Source organism: Sander lucioperca, chromosome 22 (genome assembly GCF_008315115.2).
Source record: "Sander lucioperca isolate FBNREF2018 chromosome 22, SLUC_FBN_1.2, whole genome shotgun sequence".
Classification (NCBI taxonomy): domain Eukaryota; kingdom Metazoa; phylum Chordata; class Actinopteri; order Perciformes; family Percidae; genus Sander; species Sander lucioperca.
This window is the reverse complement of record NC_050194.1, coordinates 12,345,044-12,372,902: the sequence shown is the minus strand read 5'-3', so window position 1 is coordinate 12,372,902 and position 27,859 is coordinate 12,345,044. Positions and strand designations below refer to the sequence as shown.

The following is a 27,859-nucleotide window of genomic DNA, read 5'->3' as shown; positions in this document are numbered from 1 at the left end:
GCCCACATACCACCACCGCCGTCCCAGTTAACACATCACAGACTGAATGGAGGCATGTATGGCATGCATAATTAATAAATACTTTGATCACCTTTCATTTAAGGCCTTTCGGTACTGTAGAATTGTCTGTTTTGTTTTTTTTTAGCTTACATTGACACTGTTTTTGAGGGAAAGGGACTGGAAGATTTTCTAACCCTTTGTGATACTGACCTCTTGTACACATTTAAACATTCACTCATTCAACAAGGGGAGACTCGGGTCCCTCTAGCCAAATACATGGAGGTCACAGGAACCCAAGTGTATTCAGGAGAGTTAACACATACACTCACAAGTAAGTACAGACTCGAGGGATATTAACTGAAAATTGCTTTTTTTTTTTCCCAACTGACTTCTTAGAAATCTTAAATCCTTTTCTTTCGGGGGAGGAGTTGGATGAGTTGAGTGTGTGGTGTTTTCCTACCAAAATATTTTTTACATCCTCTCGGTAGTTTTCTTTTAGCCAAGTCTCCAGTATTTCTAACAGCCTGAGGAGTCACTGTGCATGGCCATTTGGCTGCATGGAGTCTATTTGACCTCAAGGATGGAGGGGTTGCACTCCATGATGGCCACAATGATCTTGTCAATGTAGTCCTGGAGTCTGTAGTTGATCTCCTCCTGTTTGTGGACAGCCTCCATCAACTAGAAACAGAGGAACAGAAGTCAGTGGAGATAAAAGTGATAACACGGAATAACACTTTTTTTAGCAAAAAATTCAAATACAAAAAGGTGAATCGACAAGGACTGTTTTCTGCGTTCTGTCCTGTTTTCTGAGACCTACCTCTACACGAGACACATTGTTGATCTCAGCTGCCAGGGAGTCGGAGAAGGAGGCCGACATCAAGTTCTTGGCTCCCTGGATGCTCAGGTTGATAATCTGGCCGTTTAACTCGTCGTTCTGCTCCTTCAGGCTGCGGTTGTCCTGGAGAGGTTGAGTCGAATGGAACACATCATAAAAACAGTACAGGCCGGATCCTGAATTATTTTTCCATTCAAAACAGTCTGGTTAGAGTGATAGAATGAGAAGACACGGCAGGAAGTATCCTTTACTCAGAATGTGCGTGCTACCTGTTTGAGTCGTTTGATCTCTTGCTCCAGCTCGGCTTCGCGTGTGCGGGTCTGATATTCCTGCAGCCCCGCGCCCGGCGTGCGCCCTCTCTTTGCTTCAGCCTCCAGCTTGTAGAGCTGTAGGTGCTCGAGCTGTTTACGCAAGTCCTCAATGAGCTGAGGTACAAAGGAATCAAGAGCCACCAGTTAGTAAAATTCTTAGGAATCTTATCAAATTAGGGCTAAAACACTTGATTCATTTAGATAGGAACATTTGACACATGACAGTGAGGTTGTTCAACCATACGCTGTATTGTAATATTTTGTATGCAGAGTACTGTTTATGTTGTACATAGAGAACCCAGTCCCACCTCCTGAGTGCACTCCTTCTCCTTCTGGTTCTGGTGGCGCTCATGGCTCAGCTTGTCAGCCATCTTCCTGCGGGACTCCGTCTCGTCCTGCAGCCTGTCGCACATGGCTTCTGTCTCATCCTGCAGCTTCCTCTTCTCCTGGAAAATGGAGAAAAAAAAAACAAGGTGAGCATGAAGAGGAGTGTTAAGACTGATGGAAAATTGAACAAGGAAAGGCAAAACAAACCAGGAGATGAGATATTGCTTCTATTACCTCCTCTTGTCTCTCGATGTTTGCTCGAAGACAAGGAACACAGGACCTCAGCTCACTGTTCTCCTCGTCCAGCTGCTGCAGCCTGACAAGCAAACACAGATCCACATCAGAAACCTACAGTACAGCCACAAAGTAACAACTGCCGCTGCTTTCTGATAGTAAACAATGCTATACCACAGGGAAATAGCTTACATCCAGTGGCAGATTAGTGCCAGAGGGTGGCAGTGTAGAGCCATGATCCCTCCAACAAACAACATGTGGACCACTGGCCTCACAAAGAACAAATGTGTTTTTAACATGCCGTTAAATCTAATACAGCAAACACACCAAAAACGACAAACTAAAATCTTCTCAGGATATCAAACACGGACAGATTTTGTTGTCTATATCCAGTTAAAATGATCACAAAGTATCAAAAATGTTTTTGTTCGTCAATTAGATCTTATTAACAAACCAGGTAGCGTGTGCAGCCCTTATACAGAATATAAATCCATCTGTTGCACAGTAAATAAATATATTTAGATTGTTCAAGCTGCCACCAAAGATATTGTAAACACAACCATCTGCTCACCTGGCCTGCAGGTTTTCCAGCTCCAGCCCCCTCTCCCTCTCCAGCTTGATCAGGGCCTCCTTGTGACGACGGGTCTCCTGCTGTAGTTTCTCGTCGGCGTGGACCTCCTGCTCCTTCAGCTGCTCCTCTAAGGCATTGGCCCGGTGCACCAGGTGAAGGTTCTCCTGGCGCAGCCGCGCATGCTGCTCCCCCGATGACTCGGACTCCTTTTCCAGCTCCGCCACTCGACGCTCAAGGAGGAGCACCTGGGGAATGTGCATGTTTGAAGGTTAGTGACACACAGATGTAAATGTACTGTAAGAGAAATCAACTATAATGTATTAACAGGTAGGAGTGTTGAAATTAATCACTGCATTGATGCATCGCGATGCGGAGTCGTGCGTAAGCAGAGGGATGTGAACAAGCAGGTGTTGCTGAAAAAGAGCATTAGTTAACTCCCTCCACAGGCGAGCTCTCACCTTGTCTGTGATGTCGTTGTCAGCGAGCTCCAGGATGTCCCGTGTCAAGTCACTCATGGTGTCCAGAGTCATCGAGCTGTTCTGGAGGAGATGTCTGCACGTGGAGAGGGAAAAAAATGTAAATCCCCAGATCCAGTTCACATTTGACAAACTACTGTTTTTGTATGCCAAACAAAACCATCTATTACAATCATTCTAGAAATATGAACCCTTGCCTGCTGAAATCAGAGCAACCGTTTGGCTCACCTTGCTACTTTCTTGCTGGACAGCCTCTTGCCAGCGCTGGATGGGAAGACAGAACAACAGGAAAAATGGTCAGGAAGAGAAAAAGGATAAAGGAAAGAGACACCATCTCCTGGTATTTGTCCTATCCAACCCCTGTCCCACTCTCTGCTAGCAGAAGAGCCCCACAGAAAAAAAGGTATGTTGAGGTGGGTTTTTTACTGGATTTTTGTTGAAACTAAAGCTACAAGATATTCACACATCACAGCAATCTAACATAAAACACAGCAGCATGTATTAACAGTGTCTAACAAGTGCTGATTTAGGATCAGTTCTGACCTGTGACAGCATTACAGAAACTTTAAATAAATCCTAAAATAAGAGTTTTTTTTAGATTTCTAAATACCTAATTAAAGTTAATTCTGAAGTTCTGAATGGTGCCCAATTGCAAATTCAGTTGCTTAACACATCAAATAAGATTTCAGAATGACTAAGTTTCTGTAATATAGCTACTGGTCAGTAATCCTGGATCAGAAAGTCAGTTCTGATATAAGAAAGCTCTTTGAAAGGTTTTATTTCACTAGCAGCAGTCATTCTGCAACAACTTAAAAGAAGCATGAGGACAATGACATGGAGAGCAGAAAATACTGAAATAGACACTACTCACCTGCGATACCTGCGGTCATTGTTTCATATTTCTACAATCAATTTATTAAAGGTCCCATATCATGTTGATTTTTAGGTTCATACTTGTATTTTGGGTTTCTACTAGAACATGCTTACATGCCTTAAACACATTATTTTTCTCATACGGTCTGAATATAGCTGTACTCACCCTCTGTCTGAATGCTCTGTTTTAGCGCCTGTCTCTTTAAGCCCCCCTCCCGAAAGCCCAGTCCCAGTTACTGGATCTTCTGCATCTGCGTCTCTGCACGTCATTGCAGCCGGGGGAATGACTGTAACGGCACTGTAGCAGCACTTTCTACCTATATAGTATAGTTGTGACATCACAACCGTACGGAAGTCCTGATGACTTGTTTAAGACACCGTTTCTGAATACGGTCTGTGTGGATTGACCATGGATTGAGTGTTTTGATACTTTTACAGTATTTACTGTATATAGCACTTTGACCGGCTTTATAATAAAATAATACAATATGGGACCTTTAGCTTATTTTCAGATGAGCAAAATATTCATTATGACAAATCATAATTTGTACAGATGGTAACAATGGGAAGGAGCTGGCTACCAACATCTAAGAACTGCATCAAAGCCACTGAAATGCCTTAAGTGAGTTTTTCCATCAATAAATACTAAATGTTAAATATCAACACACTGCAACTCACACACAAAAAGAGGGTGCAGATGAAAAAAGATTGGGAACAGTATGAGGTAAAATGTGCTTAAAACACACCCACAAAATAAACCATAGTGTGTGAGAGAGTACAATCTGTAACATCACACACACACACACACGCACTATGAGAACATGCATGATAGCATGATACTGTATCTATTCAGCACTGCAAACACATTCACATGGAGTGGCTTGTGAATGACGTGTTACCTAGTCATCTCTAGGAAATTGAGACGAGTGGAGAGGTCCTCGAGACGACTTATTTGTTTGTGACACTGACTACAGAAAAAGTCCAGCGCCTCCTCCCTGAGGAAGCTCTGAAAGCAGTCAGGGAGAGGAGCAGGTGCACTGGAAAGAGGAAACAGGGAGGAAGAGGAGGAGAAGTGGTGAGTGACGGACAAGAAGGGGTGCACTGAGGTGGGACAGGAACACCTCTGGGGGATGCAGGAGGTGTTAGTGAAATCCAAAGGAGAGTTTGAAAGAGTAAAGTGGGAGGGAGATGTGAAACAGGCTGCAGTGTGGCTGTGATTTGCGTTCTGGGTAGTGTTAAGGAGACAAAACATTCTCTGAGAAAGAATGTGTTCATCTCTCTCTAGTGCGGATGAGATTTTCTTTCCCCTGCTGCCAAAACATTCTTGTCTTTCAACTTTGGCATCTTTGCCCACGAGCTCAGAAAACCTACAGAATGGTTACAATTAAGTCAAAATCATCAAAACAACTTTGAGCTTTCAAGCAAATGAATGAAACACACATTTGACCATTTCATTGAGAGTCTGTATCCTCTCCCCACATCACCTCTGCTGGCTTATTGTTCATTCAGGGAGCAAGTCAGCTCTGAATTATGCAACCTGCTGGCACAGCTTCCTCTTTATTTAGGCAGAAAAATGGTGTGGTAGACTATGAGTGAGTGTCACTTGATGGTCCTATGCGCTGTTTTACTGAGCCATTTTTTCCCTGAAGGATGGCTTCGTTAAATCATCTTACAGCGATGTGTTTTTGTAGAACAGAAGCAACCCAACCGTGTGTACGTGTAGTCAAAAGCCTGTGATATGTAGATAGATAAGTGTGTGTGTGTGTGTGTGTGTGTGTGTGTGTGTGTGTGTGTGTGTGTGTGCGCGCGCGCGCGTGTGCGTGTGTGTGTAGGCAGCACTGCTACATGCGCCAACAATGAGCGAAAAACACTGACGCATTCACACTGAGTGGGTGAAGTTTGTGGGATGCAGTTATATTTTATTTGTGTATTTTTTCTTTTTAGCCTAACCACCACCACCTTGTGTGCCATGTAATCTTTCACATGCAGTATGTAATTCACTGATTGGGATTTATTATTTATGGTTCTCAACTATCACTTGAGGATGCATAATTAACCCTATATTTGTACTTTCGTACATTTACTGTGATGTATCCAAAAAATATACCAAACAGATTTCAAAAACTCTTCAACAGTAAGGACGCACCTGTATTATTGCTTTTGGTGCCAATCCAGTAAGACCATCTTATTTCAGTATTGTCAATGGGCTACAAAAACTAGGCAGTTAGTTAAGCAAAGCAAATCAAGGAAATATCACCCAAGTGGGAATAACGCATTATCCAATGTTTGGTCTCTGATGAAACAGAGGAGGGTTGAAAAAAGATGACTGGGAACAGGCTACGACAGGGGCTTTAACACAAATGACTGGTGCCATAAAGAAGAGTGTGTATGTGTAGAAATGTAGCTGTATTTTCATGCTTGTTGGACGCGTCACACTGCTAACTGTATCTGTACTTGTGTAGCCCAGAGGCAAAGCTTGTTGGATACTCCTTAAGATGTCTGAACTCAGTGCAACATCCACCTCGTCTGTCCCAGAAAGCACGGCAACAGGTGCCACCCTTACAGTGCGAGTTTAAAACATTTACCCAGACTACTCAGGATCACACAAGGGCAAATGAAAGGAGGCACAGTTTTAGAACAGGATTTAGCCCAACAGCCACATTTTCAATAGCTTTTGCAACAGTGAGAGTAAGACTGATGTAATGAACTTTGTATATACTTCATTTATCATTGTCCTTCGCCAGAAAAGGAGGCAGATAAGAGTTGGGAAGGACGTCTCCAGATTGCTCTTATCAACATTTGACCTCAGTGTCTTTGTTGAAAGAGAAACATTTTCTCTGAAGAACATAAACACGGGCATTTAAACCTGGACAATACAACGTCACACCTCTTATCAAGAAGGGTTGATAAAACGAATGTCTAGTGAAAATGATAATATTCACATCAGTTAAATAATCTTCAGGCTGTCTACATTTCAAAGTGACTTCATACAAGATTAGAGTTCAACACCAACTCCTCTTTGTCAGAGGAACTGTGGTTTAGCCGTGTAGGGAAGACAAGCTCATACCTGGGAGAGAGCAGTGAGGAGCCATTGATCTGCTCAGGTGGCTGCACCAGAGGGGAGTGGCCCTCCCCCTCGGTCCCCTCCACGCTGCTCTCCAGTAGCAACTCGGAGCTGTTGCTTTCCCCAAAGTCCTCAAAGTGCTCCTCCTCTCCACCGATGACCGTCACCAGAGAGTGGTTATGGAGCTCAGAGTTCAGGGAAAACCTGAGGTGCACATAAGAATGGAAAACTGTTAGTGTGTGTGCTCACTTGTGTATACAACAACAGCGTAGCTAACCTGCCATAAATAGAGGAAAATGTGTCAGGTTTAGACAGGATAAACATGGGACATCCGGCTGGGTATAAACAGCCACATAACCATCCATTTACAAAACCTCAATCTCAGTCAAACCAATCTTTTGAATTCATTCAAAAGGGAATAGACATGCTTTAGTACTTGAGCGATAGTTTCTGGATAAGATGATTGTGTGTTGGACCGAGAAACCTGGAAATGACTAGAGCCTACTGTAAATCCAGAGCGTCAATCTGGACAAGTTCGATGATCACTTGTCTTCAAAGGTAATCTGTTAATCCTAAACGTCTGCTTTGGCTGAAACAAACTGTCTTGTGCCTCACTCATAATATAAAACCACAATAGGAACACTTGAGACATGTGAGAGGAACCTTTGAGTAGTTTGATGTGGGTCAAGATGAAGAGTTGTTGTTCTTAACTGCGCTGACAGAAATGGCTGTCACTCTTATAATTGGCGGGTTTTGTTACACAATTGAACAAAGCTCTACTGGGTGGATCTGGTAGTCTTTGCAGTGAATTGTGAAGTTCCAGTAAATAAAGTCTTTTATATTTACTTAACAGGAAAGCTGGCCACTTTCCTGTTGTCCAACAGGATAGGTTAGATGTCTTAAGCACACACACACAGGACGAGGATGTCCAAATCAGCAGAAAATCTTGCCTCCTCAGCACACAATGACAAAGCCCATTTTCCTTGTTTACAAGACAAATGACATTCATCTGGCCAACTCAAAGCTAAAACATCACTTTAATTCTCAGTGTGAAAACCTAAAATCCTATACTGTTACACAAAAAAAAGCATTTGTCAGCTTCAGTCCCTTTTAACCTAGACAACAATGCAGTTTCAGCTGCAGCAATGCCCTGTGCAAACATTGGGCTCCACTGGTTAAATAGTAACACAACCGATTTTGGAGTCACTTACCGTTCTTTACTCAGGCTCTTACTACTTGGCCCCATATTAAGGTCCCTCACACAGAGGGACGGCGAAGAGAGAGAACGCATCTTTAAACGCCCTCCGCTGCCCTGGCGTGAAAGCCTTGGAGCAACTGGAGTAAAAACACCGGACAACCAAAGTGGAATTCTGAAGTTTCACAGGTTACACCGATTTAAAACAAAACCACGACTCTCCAGTTTGGAGGAAACAAAAGGGTCTGCTTTTGAAAAGGGCAAAGTCTGTGGTTCTAACGAGCTGCCAATCAGTGCCACATGACTGATGTTGCATCGTCTGTGCCACCCGAAAGACTTGAGGCTGTACCACAAAGGGTGGACTGCGAGTGGGTTAATCAGATTTGAGGCTAAGCAACAGCCAACAGACAGTCCTGCTGACCGTCCAAGTGCCAAATGTGTGTGGGGACACGGGTAGGACAGAGGAGGGTGGGGGGAGGCTAATCCTGTTAGATTCTTAATCCCCAGTGCAGTGCATATACTCCTACCCTGAATAAAAAGGTTAGCTGGGCTAACAGATGGTAAAATCTCAGTTTACTTGCAGACCTTTTTGTTGTATTTACTCACAGTCAACGTTAAATCACTGTAAGTTGCAAATTGTTTGTGACTTGGCAAACTCTGTCAAGTTATTTGGGCATGAGAAACATGCCCATATTTTTCATAAAAGTTTATCTACTTTAACAGGGAGGTGAGATGGTGATGAGTCTCAAAATCTTTGGTAAACAGACTGCTGAAATAAGAGAATATAAAAGGTCATAGTGTTAGGTTCCCGTCAGCAGTGGATTTAGCAGGGCGATGGTATGAATAATATGTGGAGGAGAGAGAATGAGATGTGCCCATGCCACAGAAAAAAAAGGGAAAACAACAAAAAAAAAAAAAAAGCTAACTCGACACTTCCTGGAATTCAAGGCTCAATCATGGAATGGGAAGTCCAAAAACATCCCTGTCAGGCAGACCACTCAAAGCCATCATCCAGCCGGACAGACGGGTCACAGCGTCAGCAGATAGGGCCTCGCTTCTCTGCACTTCCTTCCTTGCGTTTGCCCCAAATAATATATCAACAAGAACATTTGTGTACAGACATATAGACCTCATCTGCAGCAACTACCTGTAACTACCAATAAGAGAGAATTAATCAAATTCAAATCAAGATAGAGATCTCCTATTCGTCTGATGCAAATAATGGATCATAGCAGCACAGAGACATCGTTTGTCCACGATGACTCACTACCATGCATATCAAATGTAGTTCACTGTGCTGCTACTTTGTCTTCTATGGTAGATTTAAATGGAGGTTACTTTTACCAAAAGAGTCAATGATAAAAAGGTATAATAATGCCAACTCTTTCTGATTTAGACAAATCTATTTGAAAAAGACTTGTGACACAGACTGGCAGCTGTGTGTCAGTATGAGAAACTGTCCAATTCTTGCAAGGGTTACCATTTAAAAATATCTCACTCTGTGATCATGAACACTTTAAGCCATTAACTGAGAATCCAGAGGGGATGAGCAGATCTCAGTCTCAGATACAAATGACGATCCACTCAGACACACCGACTTCGGTAAAGAATGGTGGAAGGGCTTTTCTGTGCTCAAGGTTTCGGGCGCTCACTCTGTCCACATTTCTAGTTATCTCTAATTGAGCTTTCCTGTTCAGACATACAGAAAACATCAACAGTCTGACTAAATGTTGCCTCAAACTGCCAGTCACAATACATGAAGTATGTGTCCATGAGGAGCTGTATTTAATTGGACGAAAAAAACCCGGAGGAAACCAAACACAGAAGTAGAGTAAGATACTTTATGTTTGCCTGACTCTCTACCCACTGGTGTATCTAGAGGAATTTAAGGTTAATAAAGTGGTGGCTGTCTATTGCCTCTGTTTAATCTGCCTGTCTGGTGACCCAAATAGAACCCAAGTGATCCAGCGTTGGGCGGGAAAGACTCTCAAACCATGTGATCTGTGTGAAAGGTTAGTGTAGGGCAACTCCAGGGCTAACCCTTAGCTGGAGATGTGACACACATTTACGTACACTTTGTTGCCAGCAGCGATTACAAACAGAATTATGATGTTGATCTCATGACGACATCAAGTGGATTACAATTGATGATGTTTCACAGAAGTCATTCAGGGTTGCAGCACACAGCAGAGGACCTAAATATGTATCCAGGAAGTATCAGCGTATTGGCCAAAATTGACACTGTCTATATGGCTGAAGGTGAAATTTACACGGACCTATTTCCGCCATCTTCAGGGTCGTGCAGTGTGGCCTCAATGCCGCTGTCCGTCTCCACTTCCTCATGCATCTCGGGGGGTACGAGGGCCCCCGTGTCCTCATCGGTGAAGGTCTCACACTCACTGTAAGTGCTCTCTGAGCCCAGGTACGCACTGTCCGTCACCTCATTTTGCTGCAGTAAACAGAAACAGAAAACAATCATTACTGTATGGCCATCAGGCAGTAAACAGACAAACATACTGATCGGAACAATTCACCATGGTAATAACAGGGCATGAACAGTAATAGATGTGTATATTAGGGGTGGGAATCACCCGAGGCCTCACCATACGATATCATCATGATACTTATGTCAGTACGATATTATTGCGATTTTAAACATATTGCAATATTCTGCGATATATTGCAATTTATTACCTTTTTTCCAACTTCAACATTTTCCCAATTTCAAATTATGTCCCCAAAAGGGAACTTTGTCAACATCTGTTTTATCTAAAAAAATAAATTTCTCTGTTTTCACTTCAATTTTATTGCTGTAAAATGGGATTGTTAAGCAGACAAACTGACCAACACATATATAATAAAAGGTCGATACTTGGCGTCTGTATATCGATACAGTACTGCCACGGAAAATATTGTGATACTATGCTGTATCAATATTTTCCCCCACCCCTAGTGTATATGCTGTATTTTCTGATTAAAATAATAACATCATAGCTCTGGAAAACTTTGCTCCGGTACAGCAAAACTGCACGGACAAACACGTAGTGCTCAGCAAGCTGTTACCATCATTATGATAAACAAGCATTGTGATTACTTCTGGTTCTGGATTTCACAGTAAATAGCATCAGGTGTATTTCAAAATTGGGATTATTTTCAATTATGTGAAGCAAAACGTAAAGAACACATAGGTTGGTCAAACAGTATAGTTAAAAAAGCCATTTCAAAGCGGGTCCATTTTGAATCTTAAGGTCTAGCCAGTAACAGACGCCAATTATGCAAACAACCAAACAAATCATAAAGCATAAACAGACTTCAGAGACAGTCTGTTGTGATTCAGATGGCTGCTCCAAGCTAAACCTGCTGCATCAACACCTCTAAGCAACAAGTTCAAACAAAATGAGAAAGCTTTAAGCTTTCCATGCAACAAATACCAAATGCTCAACACAAAACCCATACACTGATACATGCCAAAAAAGAACATCTGAAGCTATTAGCAACTGACACATTATGAGGTATCAGAGCTGTGAAGCAATAATGAAGGCAAAGACAGGTGAGTCATGTTGGAAAGCAGAACATACCATTATAAATGCAGTGGCAGGAGAAGCAGGGCCCAGAGGGCTATCGACCATGCCCAGAACCATTCTCACTGACTGGAAAGACAGCCTGCCATGAGAGCGAACAACTACCAATGCTTCCTCACCTTCACTCTCAGAGAGAGTGAAAGAGTACGTTTGGAAAAAAAAAAAAAGAGGAAACACTGAAACACTTCGTTCAGCTCCACTGGGTGGTCAGAGGGGAGGAGACAGAGACAAAGTCCAAAGAGTAGCAGAAGTCAGCTGTAATGCTCAATCAACCAGCCTTCTACGCGTCAGGCCCGATTTAAAACACCACCCGATCAGCTGAATAACTGTTTAATCTTTCTTGGCCCCTGGGAGCTTCACTTCCTGACTCAGTGTGACAGTATAAATCATTAAGCCATGTTCTTCGTGTTGCAGACTGCAAAGGAAATGAGGGCTATACATCACAACAACCAAGTCAACTGTCTGACTGTGTGCCCATAATAAAACTAACATGCTGTTAAGCTATAACTCTACGAAAGGCAGAGTAAGTGCATAACCTGTATGACTGTTGACGATTACTGCTGTGCTATGGTTTCTATTTAAGAATTAAAATGTGGGATGGAAATGTGAAAGTTAGCAACGGCAGAAAATATTTAGTAAAGGAAAAACGGGGTGGATGGGGCGTTGCTTTTCTCTTATGCCAGGCCTCAGCTGAACAGCCTCACCTTGCCTGTTTTGAAAGCAAACAGGGTGAGAACAGCACAGCCATTGAGAAAGAGGAACCCTTTTCTGCCAGAAACTAGAGGAAAAAACAAGGCCATGGACACAGGTGTGGCGTCTACTTCAAACATAAACACAAACTTCCCCAAAACTCTGCTTCTGGGTTCCAGTAAACAGCAAAGACACTTTATAAATCACTGGACCTTACACATTGTTAGTGGCCATTTTCAGTTCCATTTGTAATATTTAAAACAAAACCTAAGGAGCATACTGCAATAAAAAAAAAAATCTGTTTAGCAGTTTATCAAATGGTCATATGTAACTAAACATATTAACAATTAGACCTCAAGTGCAAAACTAACCTTGACAGACGCATCATTCAGGAACTATTAGAAAACACAGGAGGAGAGGAAGATCTATTTCTCAGTTTACTATTTTGGGCAATTTAATATACGGTTCATTTACCTTTTACTGTAACTCCAATAATCTTAATTTCACCCTCAACTTGGTGGTGCTACATTATAATATATGAAAGAGCTCTATTTTCAATGACTAAGGCCTTCACTGTGAGCAGTCATTCAATCCAATGAAACTGTGCAATACATCTCATATGATGTTAGTGTCTCAACAAAAATCCACAATGTTTGTTCTACCAAAGTATTTCAGAAAAAGCCTGCTTTTATTATAAAATGATCAACTCATGAAGCCCTAAAAGTGGATTGAATTGAGGGAACCCATTCGCACTCTTGACTTTGGCATATGGGCCTGCACTTCTAAACCAAACCAAGAGAGGGAGCTGTACAGATGTACAGCCACTAAAACAACAGTCGCAGTCCTGAAATGCTGGAAGTGCACACAATAGCAGAAACATTTCAATTTTGCGGAGGCCGGCAACAACGATGGTTAAATATACAAGTTCGGTGCACAAAAGGAGACAGGAATTCCAGATATGCTAACCACAACTGTAAAAACACACACATGTAAAAACTCAGGCACATTCCAGCTAATTCAATATTTGTCAAAGACGACTCAAAGGCCTACCCAGCCAGATGATATTTAGTGTCAGCCAAACCAGGGTGTTCAGTCTGTGGAACATTCACAGAGTGGTAATGATAGCTCTGCAAGCCACTCAGTGAATTACAGTGGGAAGAGTGAGAGTGCACATGGAGTTCAGCCTGTAACCTTCACACTGTGCTGCTGTGTGCACCAATGGAACACATACACAAATAGAGAGAGGCTAAGCCTCTTGTGCGGCGCCTCACCTCATCGTACTCCTCTGGACAGCCCACAGCTCCATCGCCTGGACTGTAGTTTACATTGTAGAGCGGTGGCTCTGGACCTGTAGATAAGAGAGGAAGAAGGCAGGTTTAATGTGCACAGAATAAACACATAAATTCAAACTGCAAAGGAGCCTCAGCAAACAAAAGACTGGTGTGTATAGTACCAATGCCTGTCTGCAAAACAGCAGCCATTATGAAGAAAGAATGTGTCACAGCAGGTTATAGATTTGAGTTAATGGTTTATAGAACATACCATGAGAGTACTAATAGACTGAAAAATTACAGTGATTCATTTTCTTCTCATTTATAAACCATTTGAATAAAAATCAAATACCCAAATCAAGATGTTCATGCTTGACAATTCAGATGCATTTTTCAATATTAAATATGCATTTGCATTGTGAACAAGTGCACAATTACATATTCAGGAGCCTGTAAGCATTTGTTCTGAAATATGATCATGATAATGATAATGAGACAGCAATCGTGGATATTACCTTATTCATGCCCAACCCTCCGATTAGCAGTATACAATGTTAATTTAAATGTCTGCCAAACTCATGAAGATCCACGATGTGACAAAGGTGACTCGATATACCAGTCTCTTCCTCTTACTGAAAACTGTGGTGTCTGCTACTATAGGCCTGTAAATTACATCTCAGAACTACCTGATACAGTATAATACTAATATACTGTTTAATCTCATTTCATTATCACTGAATGTTTTATATATTCATTAAATAAAATATTAAAATGTTTGTGTAATTGTTTTAATTTCCAATTTAAATTCACATTAACTCATTGTTTACCATGAAACAGGGCAATTGTATCTACAGTATTTTATCCAAATGGAAATTGGATTACTTCAATTTAAACTTCAAATATGATCTAGATAAGGGAAGGAAATGTGGTTGCATAAGTATGCAATCAGCACATTTTAGAGTGTGTCCTAGCTGCCCTACTCTGGCATATTTACAATCAGCAATCTAAGCGTGATGTGACCGTAAACATTATGTAACTTTTACACACGCATTTCAAGGGCTATAGAATGTCCTGTAATACGTGTATGGGCAAAATAAAACAATACATAAGGATAAGTAGCAAGCCATATCCAATTTTAATGGGTCAATCCAGGCCTCTGTTGAGAGCGTCGGCAGACAAGCAATGTAACCTGAGAAAGAGCAACAAGATGGAGCCACTGTGGCTCCTGTATCTAGTAAACAGAGCTGTGAATAGCACCCTACTGAGAGAATAGAACACAAACCGTGTTTTCAAAAGCTGCCAGGTTTTTGTGCCCCCTGGTTTTATGTAACCCATTTCTCTTCGAGACTCATACACATTGCAGGCTGTTTAAGTGAAATGAGTATGCGCAGCAGAAGCTGGCTTCTGCTTGAGCAACACACCTGCAGTCACTTGGCCTAATGTCAAAATATCAAAGCACACATATTTTCTAGACCAACTTTTGTTGTTCCAGACATGCAATGCCACTATAAGGGACAAGGCATTTCCATAGCCTGCAGGCCTGTCTTTATTAAAGGTACCCCTGCCAGTAACAAGTGGTGCCGAAATGAAATAAAAAAGAAGGTGAGGTGCATTGAATGAATAGAATTGAAACTAGACAGGCTGGGAGCTGGAAGAGTAGGTTTTGCCTTCTGATTACAGCAGGGGAGGTGGAGAAACGGTGGTAGAGAAAACACACTTCTTTTTTTTTTTTTAAGTGTCTAAAAAAACTGCACTCCACCTGTACAAGCATAGTGGAATTCTTTCAGCAGTGTGTGAGTGACCTGGGAAGTAACGGTTGAGGTCTGATCTTCACACACTAATGGAAAACTATCCGATTCATTCTCCACTTTGCTGATTACACAGAAAAACACAGAAGAGAGGCAGGAAAGACAGGATAGTGAGTAACAGGAACATGGAACAATGATCCATGGCTGGATTGTGACCAATGACATCATGGTTACATGATATGTGGTTTAGCCAAACAAGCCACAAAAAAACAACCCAAAACAACTTAAATGACGCATGATTACAATTTATACACTTTATACATGACAGAGACATTCATCTACCTTCTATTCAGACAATTATTTCAGGTAATATAAAATATAGATATATAAAAGCACAGATTGTGTTTTGTGAATATATTCCAAAACAGGCATGTCTGTGTAATCGCACTTTATAACACAGGTTTGCAACTAGTGACAAATGTAAAAAAAGAGAGGCCAGGGCAGAGAGAGAGGACAGTAAATAATTTAGGTGAATAGGACTCTCTGCTCAAAGCCCATCTCTCTGCCACTCACGCTCTGAAACCTTGCCAATAAGCCCATGTGTTTGTGTATCTCATGCTTTCCAATGCATGCCTTATTAATGACAAGAGTAACCCGAGCTGTGCAACCCAGTAAGCCTTGGGAAAGAGTGCTACCAATCAATAGGCGGGGTGGACTGAGGCAAGCAGGCACTATTGCCGTGACGTCACCACAACCTGTGCAGTGTGTCAATATAACCAGCGTGTGCTGTAAATTGCTGGAGGGCTGAAACTCTTTGTAATAATGTCACTTTGGAGTGTCTAAATCCATCATGTATACTTCACTCACTGTTACGATCATTGAAAATAATATAATTATTATGAATCAAACTTTCTTTATATCTGTATCAGTGTCTCTGTTTCCCAACCGGCAGATGCCGCCCACCATGAGTCAGGGTCTGTATGAGGTTTTTGCCTGTTTAAAGGAAGTTTTTCCTCGCCACTGTCGCACCAAATGCTTGCTCTTGGGGGAAATTGTTGGGTCTTTATGAATTATGGAGTGTGGTCTAGACCTACTCTATCTGTAAAGTGTCCTGAGATAACGCCTGTTATGATTTGACACTATAAATAAAAGTTAATTGAAAATAGTTCAAATTTAAAGTCAATTCAAGATTTAGATTAGATTGACTGCTGAGGTGACATAACTTTCGAGATGGCCTTAGAAATTGTTCCCATTTTAGGAGGGAAATACAGTATTTGAGTCCTTACAACTTACAGCAGATTTGTATAAAGTGGAACAGGAGGGCAGGAAAGTGGTTAAAGACAGAATAACAGCAGTTTGAGTGCAGGTAGAAGGATCTGGGTCAGTCTTCTGGCTTTCCTTTTTAAAACCCTCATGTCAGCTGAGCGATGGATGTGAACATACTGTGTTGACAACAATATTTGGCGCCATGGGGAATGCAGAGATGGAGCCAGATGCTGGAGACTAAATGTAGCTGCAAGAATTTGCTGCTGAGTTGTTGTTTTTTTACACAGCAGAATTATCTTATCTGCAGGTAAGCCAAATATAAAATAGAAATAAATAATAAAAATGTGTTTTCTTACACATGGAGTACTACAGGCAGATAAAAAACCAGCAGCAGTACATAGAACATGGAGTTCACCATGCATCACAGTTCTTTCTTTGTGATGCAAGTATTATGTACAATAAAACAAATGTTGATTTTACAGATCAATTAAAATGTAGAACCCCCCCCCTAGAGTCTTACACAACAGATCAATTGAGTCCACAAAAAGGAACACTAGATAAAGAGCTTAAAAGGAAAACAATTAAAGACATGAGCAGGTCTTGAATAGAGAATAGTGTTAAAACATGCATCTCATGACTCACCTCCATTGCTGATTGCAGAGATTCCACGGTGGAAGTCTTCAAAGCTGATCACTCCCAGTCCACTGGGATCCAAAAACTTGGTCAGATCCTTCACCTGAAAGATAAAAGAAACACAACATTCTAAACTTTAACTCCATCATGGCAACAGAAGAAAGTCCCTCTACCATAATCATCTGTTCTGACCCTGATGCTTCAAGATGATGTCATAAATTATGTATGGGGACATTTTTTTTTCCCCACACAAGGAGGGGGGGGGGGGGGGTTATGTTTGCATTCTGACTTCAATGGGAAAGTACATGCAGAAGAACAAGCCAGTACTTGATCTGTACATAAAACTCTAAAAGAACTCTTTCTTAAGGACATTTTACTAACATGACAATTTTACTGCAGAACTACGTGAACTCCAAAGATTTTGATTACAGCAGCAAACACCCATAAAAACAGCTTTTGACCTCCCGCAGAAAAAAAAAAAACAAAAAAAAAAAAAACCGCTTTTGCAGACGTCAAGTGTTTCTGACTTTATTGGATTCAGAGCAAAAGTGAGTTTACCAGGATTTTAAAGTGTACAAAGGGTACAGCCTTTATTCTCTTTGCATACAACAGGAAGGAAGAAATAACAACGTCACTATCTAGTTCACTGGCTCCCAAAGACCAAACCGGGGATATGCGGTAGAATTATTGGTGGCGCCGAAGAATCAAAATCTATTTGCACAAATAATAGACCGAGTCAAATGTCATCTATCTCACAGTTACACCAACCCATTATTACAGTATAATTTAAGGCGTGTAGCGCTGACAAAATTAGCTGGAAAAGGAGCCTGGGAGTATGTCGGGCGAGGTTTCTGTGGTTTCAGCTCACTTTATTCCTCGAGAAAGTAAGCACACAATGTGAACATGGTCATTTCCCAGGGACTTTCATTGTGTGTGGGGCCTCTCTCTTCCACACTTTTTATATCGGTTACACATGAAAACAAGTTGATCGGTTTAGCAACGCTGAGTTCTGACTCAGGAGGCTGAGAAGGCTAAAACTCCTAATAAACTGACTCCGACAACCCCCGTGGCTTATGATCAGGGCTCTGTGAATTAAGCCCAGCTGTACTTAAAGATAGAGAGAGGAGGGGAGTGGCGGAACTAACTGAGTGGTGGTTCACACTGCAATGTTAACTTTAGCATGTGGATTCAAGGGCTCATCCAACTTCCATCTCTGCTGCGCAAGAACCTTCATGTACAGTAGATTTGCTATACACTGTAAGCTGAAGAAGAGTTGGTGAAGAAACTGTGTCTTTAAAAGGACTGAACTTGTGAAAAGAAATGTGTGGTGGAGGTCAGTGGTGGGCGTTAGAATATAGCTTTTCCATTTCACAATGGAGCATCACAGTTCACGGAAATGTAGTTTGTTCCATGAAGAAGTTATTCAGAAACACCTCTGCTGGGTGAGGTGAGAAAACTAAGGGAAATGAGTGTCTATGGTCCTGATGACATTTTTACAGAATGAGTATAACAAGCAGTGAATTATTATTAGGCCTGGTTATTGCGTCTGCAGTAAGAGACCGGGGCAGTATACTATACCAACATAGGACTGAACAGGCTGGATGAACCACTGTAAGAGCCAAGGTAACCAGAGCACTGTAAACCTACTATAACATGGAAGCATCCATGGCCTACATGAGAGTTGTTAAGTATGCCCTGTACAGCAGTGCCAGGCCCCTCGGGTCTTATGAGCAGAGCCTTTTGGCTATTCGTAGGTCTAACCTAAAAACTAGAGGTGAATGTGATTTCAGTCCAGTTGTGATTTGGCCCCAAGACCCTGGAAAAGCCTCTCTACAGCTGTTAAACTGGCCCCATTTTTTTTTTTAATATAATTTTGCTGGAAACACTGCACTGGATTATTCTTGTTTTGATTGTTACAGTGTACTCTATATTTGACCTGCATCTATTGCTGTCTTGCTATCAGTGTTGTAGTACTCAAGATCGGTCTTGGTCTCGAGACCGCTTCTTGAAGGTCTCGTCTCGGAATCTACCGCTTTTTTACTCGGTCTTGTCTCGGTCTCAGATAAAGAAGACCCAGGATTTTATTTCAACGCCACAACTGCCTTTTGATTATTTTATCAAGGCATTTCTAACGATACACTTATTGCAATAAAAGAGGTGAATGAAGAAGAATCTTTCATTTGTTTTCTGTGGGAGTTTTTTTTTTTTTTTTTTTTTTAAATGGGAATGTGGATCTTTCAGATCAATTTGAGGAGGGCCTATGGTTAGCATTTTCCACATCTTATCGTGGCATGCAGTGTGGGCCTTGCACTGGTCTGGTCTTGGTCTTGTCTCAGTCTTCATACACTCTGGTCTTGGTGATGATGTTCAGATGGTCTTGACTACAACACTGCTTGCTATTGCAATGTGCTATAATTACAGAGTTTACTGGCATGAAGTTTAGGCACTCAAGATTAAAAAAAAAAATGACTTCTTAAAACAAATGTGTAATGGTACTTGGATATATTTATACACTTATTTCTTAGTTCCTTTGTCTTTTGTTGTTATTAAACATGTAACTCACAGTATTATCATGGATAATGTATTATGTAATAATTTGCATTGTTGCACCTAACAAACACAGCCCTGAGAGACAGTGGTAAGGCAGATAAAAACTAAACTCAAAGGCAACTCTGTCTGCTTAGTGAAGCAGTGAAGGCACTGTGGTTTTTCTGTTTCCTCTATTTGTGTCTAATCAGTGCCGGGGCACGCCTGACCGCCTCCACACAGACCACTGTTGTGCATAACCCCATGGAGAAGAATACCCTTTGGTGAGTCTTTCCTGGAGGGGATTTCACAATAGTTCCTAAACAAAACTCTGATAACCATGATCATAAGCCTAGTGGGTTGGCAAAAGATGATGGAGAAGAAGAAAAAAAAAAACAGAATGATCTTAGGATATAAACATTATCAAACAAAAAGTGAACTCAAGAGAGGGGACGTTTCAGGGCATGGGACATTCCATTGTGGATTAGAGGGGCAGTACATAAAAGCAGCGGGTGAGGGGAGAGAGGCTGGCCAAAGTGGGGTTGGGAATGTCGACTGACAAGAGAGACACAACCACAATGCAGTTCAGTATGGCTTTTGTGCAGAATTAGGGTCAAAACCAGTGAGTGAAACCAGCAAGTGGTGGTTAGAAAAAGCTTTTCAATAACCAAATTCCCAGATTTGGAACATGCCTGCAGCACATTTCCCATTTGAGGACAATTCATTTATTTTTGGGTATTCATCTAAAAAGGTAGAATAGTACCTGCACACAATAACAGTAGGTCAGCATTAACTGTTCATGTTCCTAACACAGTCAAGATATATCACTAAGCTACAGTAAATCAGATAAAGGCTACAAATCAACCTTCTAGACGTCTGTCTGCGGTTGAACTGCGTTTAAACGTTGATATACAATAGACTATACATAAATCGAGCTTTAAGATTCTACATTACGTGATGCTCATATTCAAACCACACACAAAGTCACATATCATATCCTGGAATAATTCTGGAGGAAACATTTGCATGCTTAGCATTCAAGCACTAGCCGAACACGCATGCAAATACCTCATGAATACCTTCCTCCTGTGTCTGTCAGGTCGCTGGGGGATATGTGCAAAGTGGTACACAGTAATATACATACAAGGCCTGCTCCTAACCACTTTTATCTCCAGGTGACTGGAACACACGGGCATATCAGGGCAATGCTTGATCAAATATGAAAAGCACACATGTACTGCAAACTGATATGAGAAGACTGGACCATTTGCTACCGCAGCATGAAACAAATCAGCACTTTGACTTCAGCTGCATATCAGCCTTGTTAGATCAGACATGACTTTCCCACTAGTCCTTGAGTTCAGCTAATGAATGCCAAATCCACTGAAAGGTTACACACATTATATAACATTCCACAAATTCTGAAGATAAGTCCATCTGCTTTCAAGCTTACTTATTGTAAATGAAAAAGGCAAACATGCCAAAGCCTCCGTCTCTCTCTGATCACGAAAAGGACAGAAATCTGAGAGGAGGTTCCTGTAAGGGCATAAATTAGCTCTTGCAAACCAGATATCCAATGGCGAAACATAAAGACACAGAAGTAATCAATCTGCACAATCTGGTCAGCATCCTAGGAAAACCTTTAAGACACAAAGATCCAAAGAAACTGCTGGAATAGTCGGGAGGTGCAGCAGGAGAACTCCACCAGAAAGCAAACGCTATGGAATAACAGTAAAATGGATCACACCTATGAAATAAAATCAACTCCCAGTGTCATTTAAATGTCTCACCTTTAGCACTGCCTAGCAAAACAACAGGTTGAATCGATTTACATTAGACTAACATCACAAAAGCTCCACTTCTCTGTCCCTCAAAACAAGGTCATGGGCAGCTGGTGGATGGCACCCAAAACCATGGAGTCCCTCTGACTCAGGAAAACACATTTTACTCTTAATCCTTCACAATTCCCTGCCTGGGGAGCCACAGATACCTATGGCTAGACACGGGACAGTTCAGGGGCAAAAGAGGCGCTTTGAACTGGGAGAGAAGGGATTAAAAAGAATTAGTGAGCCAGCGTCACACTCTGTGTTTGGAGTACCAACCCATCCTCACCCAAAGGCCTTGTTCAAAGTTCATCGAAAAGAGTTTAAATTAAGCTGGTTAATATAAATTTAAATTAAATTTATCTAAATTAAATTTCTAAATTAAATATGTTGCCTGAATCAGCCCCGTATCTAAAATCAACATTTAAAAACAAGACATACTTTAAAGTGGATTATAAATACTGGAAGTGACATTCTTCATGAAGAAATAGAGACCAAAAAATGATTTAAACGTTATCTCATATGCTCATCAGGGCACACTTGACAGTTATGTTAACTGGTTGGGTTTAGGGTTGCAAAATTCCAGGAATTTTCAAAGTTGGAAACTTTCCATGGGAATATATGGGAATACACTGGAATTAACGGGAATAAACTGGATATTTTCAATATTGCTTGTTATAATACAGTTTGTCTATAACAGGGAACTTAAATGTAGTTGGAAAAAAAACATCTTGCAGCATAATCTTGGTTAAAACAACCTGATTAAATGCAACTTCAGTTGAATGTCCTCCCTATATTCGTCAATGACATACACGCACTAATCAGAATAGGCTACTACATACTTGCCAACATTTTTTTTTTTTTTTTTTTTTAAATATGGGATTTTTTTTTTCTTCTTTTTTGGGAGGGGAGGGGGGGTGGTAATACATAACCCATTGCTATTAACCTATGTGTGTTAATTGTATAGCCCACTTGTTCTTGATAGGCTGGAAACAATAGACAGCGCTGATGGTTAGCTTAGCACACATATAACCATAACCATAGTAAATCAAAGGCAGCATATTAGCTACCTTCATATGTTAAGCTTTAAGGTCAATGGTTAGCCTACTGCAGGGCTATTGAGGCCACACCCATTCAACATTTGTATTCACTGTATATGTCTGTTTATTACAAGACAAAATGTTTATATTTATGTTTGTATAAGATGGAGTTTGTATTACCCAACATTTCCAGTTAATTCTCGTAAATTCCCATAATTTCCCATTAATTCCCATAATTTCCATTAATTCCCATGAAAGTTTCCAAATTTGGTTGTTTCCAAAATTCCCCAGCTTAACTTTCCATGGAAAGTTTCCGGAAATTTACCGACAAATTCCTGCCCCTTTGCAACCCTAGTTGGGTTACATCATTGTTTGCATCCACCCTTTTACTGTTATTTGCCAGCGGTGGGATCACTTGCTGAAGCTCAGTCTGATTCTTGTAAACATTCAGACAGGCATACAGACATGCACGTCTGACAGGAAAAGAAACCGACGTCAATTTGACTCTGGAGCGTGCGAGGCCTGTGTCAAATGTTCCTCTGAATTTAACTTTCGGTTAAAGACAAGACCAACACCTAAGCCTACCATGCTCAAAGGACAATACAGTTTAGTCAATGGCTTTACACAGGGAAAAAGCAATGACAAAACCAAATGCACTGATGAGAAGCAAATAGGCTCTCTTCCCTTTTACTGCTCATTATAGAGAAATGCTGATTCACTGACTATCAATTTGAATATAATCAATTCAAGTCACTATATGCAGTGTAGGACTTAAAAATATATATATTTATATGGCTGGAAAAAAGCGGGCCATTTTAAAACTTTTGGGGGCACTTAGTAATTAGTGCAAAAGTTGCTGTTTTTAAAATAAACCCAGATTAAAAGCATACAGTAATCACCACCTTGTGTCAACATGAGTAAATAAAAAGCATATTATTGCTATTATCAGTGCATGTATATGCAACAGCACTTTTTGTGTGAAAGTTGAATCAAAACAAAATTAGGGCTTGATATAGGATTAGGATTTTGGCCTAAACTGGTAAATATAATAATATTTTTTTTCAAAACCTGGGAGGCAATTTTCCCCCTCAATCAGGTTTTTTAGGGGAATTATGAGATTTCTTGGTGCATTTTTGCCCTTTGCCCTCCTTCATTTCTGACACTGATTATGTGACACCTTATAATTTAGTAGGATCCATTTTTAGGAGTTGTTCCTTTGTCTCTTGACTTGCAAGTAACTGTGAAACGATTTCCAAAAAGGGCCACAAGCAACAAATGGGTGAGTGTCATGGGTGGAGTGAGGCGCATCATCAGCCATTCCTCAAGAGATTATCCCCAAACCACAGGATAATTATGCAAATGGACGGAAGAGTGTTTGTCATCTGACATATGGAGGAGTGCCGGGCCGGAGAGAATTCATGACAGCCAATACGCTTGACAGACTTATCTGGATGATAACCCAAATCCTGGCTTTTGAACACTTACCAAATATAGATGACAAACTAATCCTGGCATGGTTTTAATAATATGCTGCGGTATTAGTAAATCTATTACACTGAATGTTAGGCGCTGCTTTGTAGGAAACACACCGGCACCACAGCAGGGGTGGTGTTACCTCGGCTTCATTGTATGTCAGGGAAACATAAACCTAATGTAATTCATTAAAACTTTTAAACTCACAATCAAGGTTCAGTTTCAGAAAAAAAAAAAAACATACTGTATATATAAATTGTACCACATTTACTCACTTCTAACAATAGTGAGTTGCAAATAGATTTAGATCCTAAACAACTTGAAATACTGATGGCAAAGTGACATCAGCCAAATGGATTTTAGTTGATTGAGTTAAGCAGGCTTTTGCAGGAAGCTCTTTGCGGTTTAGCAGAAAATCAATCATAAATCATTTACGTATATGGAGCTTTATATGGTCTTACACAGAACTTCACTCAGCATGCAATACCCAGTAGCTGCAAGCTCCAAACTAGGACATCAACAGAAAAATGAGCCATCTCACCTGATCAGCCCCATAGGCAGCAGCAAACTCCATGAACTCCTCAATACGAACAAAGCCATCTCCATCTTGGTCTAACGCATCGAACACAGCTTTTAGAGGGGAGACATCTTCCTCCCTCGTATTCTCAGCTGAAACCATTGGCAGTGAGTCATCTGCCACCATATTAGAGAGAGAAAGTGTCTCCACAGTTTGCTCACTAGTCCATGCAGCCTCAGGAGAAGAAGTGTGCAAATCCTGAAGTGAAAAATCAAAAGAAGACACTTCATGACAATCTGATCCTTCGAGCTGGTTACTGTCTGCCAACCTCTCCTCTTCCCTCGGGTCAGTCGGTTCACTTCCATTCTGTACACCCTCCTGTGGTTTCAAGTCCCAAGTTTCCTTGTCATGGACCTGGTCAGCAGTCAAACACAGATCCAAAGCCATTGCCTCATTCCCCTGGTTTTTGGTTTCAGAACAAATATCGTCTTCCATTAAATCCTTAGACTCATTTTCCACATAGCAACTCTCGCTGGTGAAATCACCCAGGTTGAAGGCATCTTCACCCAGAGGCACTGTCAGTGATGAAGGTTCAGCTGACAAACCCAGAGCAAATGAGTCATTCTCGCCTTGGTCCGAAGTCACATTTCTATTTACAGTAGCTCCTGCATGTTCCACCTCCGACTCCTCGGTTGATAAATCCAATGGTGGACCTGTGCAGATAACAGAGGGAGGACTGGCAGGGCATAAGCTCAGACTGCTGTCACAATCTGGAACCTCTAAATCCAACAAAGGCACAGATCCTTCAAAGCACTCCAGTGGTCTGCTGACGTGATTATGCGGGAGGCAGTTCTCAGGTAAACCATGTAGGGTAGTGCTCCAGGTTACAGGCAGAACAGTCACTTGATCAGTTAATAAACCTTTGTCTCTGGTTTCGGGTGACAAAGTCTCCCAGCTCTGCGAGGGAGGGAGACCTGCCTGCTCCTCTTGCGACAGGCCTACCAGCTCCTCACTGACACCCTGTGGGTTCAACTCACCTGAAGACTCTGGGGGGAGGCAAGAATGTTCATTTGAGAGGAGATCCACCAACAAAAATGGATCCCCTGTGTTGGTCTCGGAATTTCTCTCGGAAATCTTCGATGGAGAGACCGGTACACTGAGGCTTATTAGCTCAGCCTGACTACTGAGGGCATCTTGGCTCTCAGGAGAGGCCTCCTGCGTCAGACTCAGTTCCTCATGGGCAGAGTTTTTCCCAATCCCATCAGTGAGTTTGGGAGAAAATAGCCATGACAAAGTGCAGTCACTTAGTTCATCAGGTCCCTCAGTTTTTTCTGTGAAGGACAATTCCTCTATATGACTACTATGGAGAGAAGCTTGGGAAATATTGGACTGATCTCCCTCAAACAGAAAATCTCCACGAGGAAAAACAGAGATATTTATGAGGTTGTCCAACTTTACTGGCTTGTCCTGGTAAATGTTTTTTTCTACACTATGTTGGGATGTTAGATCCTGGTCACCGCTTCTGAAATCCAAACCTGTCTGGTCACCCTTGTTTTGACAGAGCACACCTCCATTGTCTGAATCCAGTGTGTGAAATCCGAGAGGAAATGGCTGTTCTGACTCCCACTGTGTGTGCCCCAAAGGGCCAGACAGAACTGTCGGTTCCATTTATATTGGCTGTTCCACTTTACAAACTTCAGAAAGCTGTGTGTATATATATATATATATATATATATATATATATATATATATATATATATATATATATATATATATATAGATATAGCTGTGTATTATCTCACTGCTGTCGTCGAGATCAAGTTCTTTAGCTTAAATGCCATGTTGTTGTTTTAAATGGCATTACACATCTCCAACAATGACATCTTGAAATGAATGTGTGGGATTCCTACAAGCATTGTCTACGTCTGACATTTAAAAAATGCAGGCCGGTATTGTGATTTTATAAATAATAGTATAACTTAGCTAGACTAGTAGGTGTAGTTTTAAGAAGAAAGTTGGGTAGGTTTAGAAACAATGCCAGTCAAGCAACGGATTAACACACATTTGTTGTTTTAACTTCAGTAACGTTAGTTGCCATCCACATCCTGACAACAATGTTACCTACATTCAAAAGGCATACTCTCTCTCTAATGTGTTTTTGACCTACTATGTGGCTTTCTGTCATGGCAGGTCCACTCCTGGTTGTTGCCAAATGTTTGCGCTTCAGCACATCCAACGTTAACATGCTTCACTTCTGCCTGAAAGCTGGTAAATCACCGCAATAAAGTCTCAGAAATGAAGTAACAAAAAACGACTGACGGCATCTCTCCTCGTGAGCCAATTGGAAACGAAAAAATTAACGCGTTGGTTAAGTGACCAGTGTTTGTCAACATTAGCTTTCTTAGCCGATTATCCAATCTTATACATCGCAAACTTCTTTGCTGAGGAGCCAAAGTGCAGCGAGGAAACGGTGTGACCAGTGCTACTCAAACCAAACCCCGAGCTATAATGTTAAATCTTTCAAGGCGGTTTACTAAATATAACACCGACAGTCAAACCTTCCGATGAATTTATGCTAGCAACTAACGTTAGCTCCTCCTTCGAGCATCCCACTTCTTTCGTGCCATTGGGCAGAGAAGCTGCTAACTGACTAGCTAACCAAATTAGCCTATTAGCTAGCTAACACGCCAAACAGTCCCGCTTCTACCTCTCCTAATTTAATTAAACCAAATGGTGGTTTCTGTATTCCACGGTTTAAGACGTAACTACGGAAACTGTCGCCTCTGCGATAGTCCAAGATTATGTCTTCATTTCGATGCCGTTTTCCAGCGGCAATCCACCTGTATCAGTCACAAGACAGGCCAGACGAGTGACGACACGAAACCGTCCCTTCCTCCTTAAATTCTTCTGTTATCTTAGTCTCATAAAACACATCAGTCACAGCGTCCCTCGTCGACGCCAATAATGGAACAAAAGGGGTATAAAATAAGACCAAAAAGCTCCATCATTTGGCAGTCAGTCCACCGATGTTGATCACAGTCAGACACCGAAAGCTCTCGCATCAGCATCAGCAGTGTCCCATCCTCCTCCTCCAGCCGCATACACACCACTGACGTTTCACGCAAGCGTACAAAATACCCCGCAGTATCTGGCTTCATAGCAGTTATCAATGGGACCTTATGATTTGTGTTTGTGCACAAACCCCATGTATACTATCTAAAATATTGTCACACACATTTTAAGTAAGCAGATGTTAAAGTTCAGGGTCAGCTAGAGAAGATTTCAACTGACAGGGATTGGGGTGTCCTGCTCAAAGACACTTCAGCAGGGTAGATGTGTGTCTGTGAAATCATCAGGTCTACCGATTGAAGAACTGTTTCATTAACTACTCAACAGTTGACATAG

General features: G+C 41.4%; 1 protein-coding gene across 5 annotated transcripts; it reads right to left on the bottom strand.

Annotated features, from left to right (window-relative positions):
• Positions 1-102: 102 nt before the first annotated feature.
• On the bottom strand, positions 103-27,560 carry rab11fip3 (RAB11 family interacting protein 3 (class II)). Of its 5 annotated transcripts, XM_031291284.2 has the most exons (15): positions 26,243-27,560; positions 24,479-26,161; positions 17,085-17,178; positions 13,429-13,505; positions 10,163-10,335; positions 6,695-6,895; positions 4,527-4,664; positions 2,983-3,018; positions 2,737-2,830; positions 2,279-2,523; positions 1,708-1,789; positions 1,455-1,592; positions 1,105-1,260; positions 818-958; positions 103-678 (listed from the first exon to the last, which is right to left on the bottom strand). In XM_031291284.2, the coding sequence occupies exons 2-15, from the start codon at positions 26,120-26,122 to the stop codon at positions 565-567; spliced, it is 3,333 nt and encodes a 1,110-aa protein (XP_031147144.1). In that variant the 5' UTR covers positions 26,123-26,161; positions 26,243-27,560; the 3' UTR covers positions 103-564. The 5 variants fall into 5 exon arrangements, with proteins under 5 accessions (XP_031147144.1, XP_031147145.1, XP_031147147.1 ...); XM_031291285.2 differs by lacking the exon at positions 4,527-4,664 and having other exon boundaries at positions 26,243-27,559; XM_031291287.2 differs by lacking the exon at positions 24,479-26,161 and having other exon boundaries at positions 26,622-27,556.
• Positions 27,561-27,859: the final 299 nt, after the last annotated feature.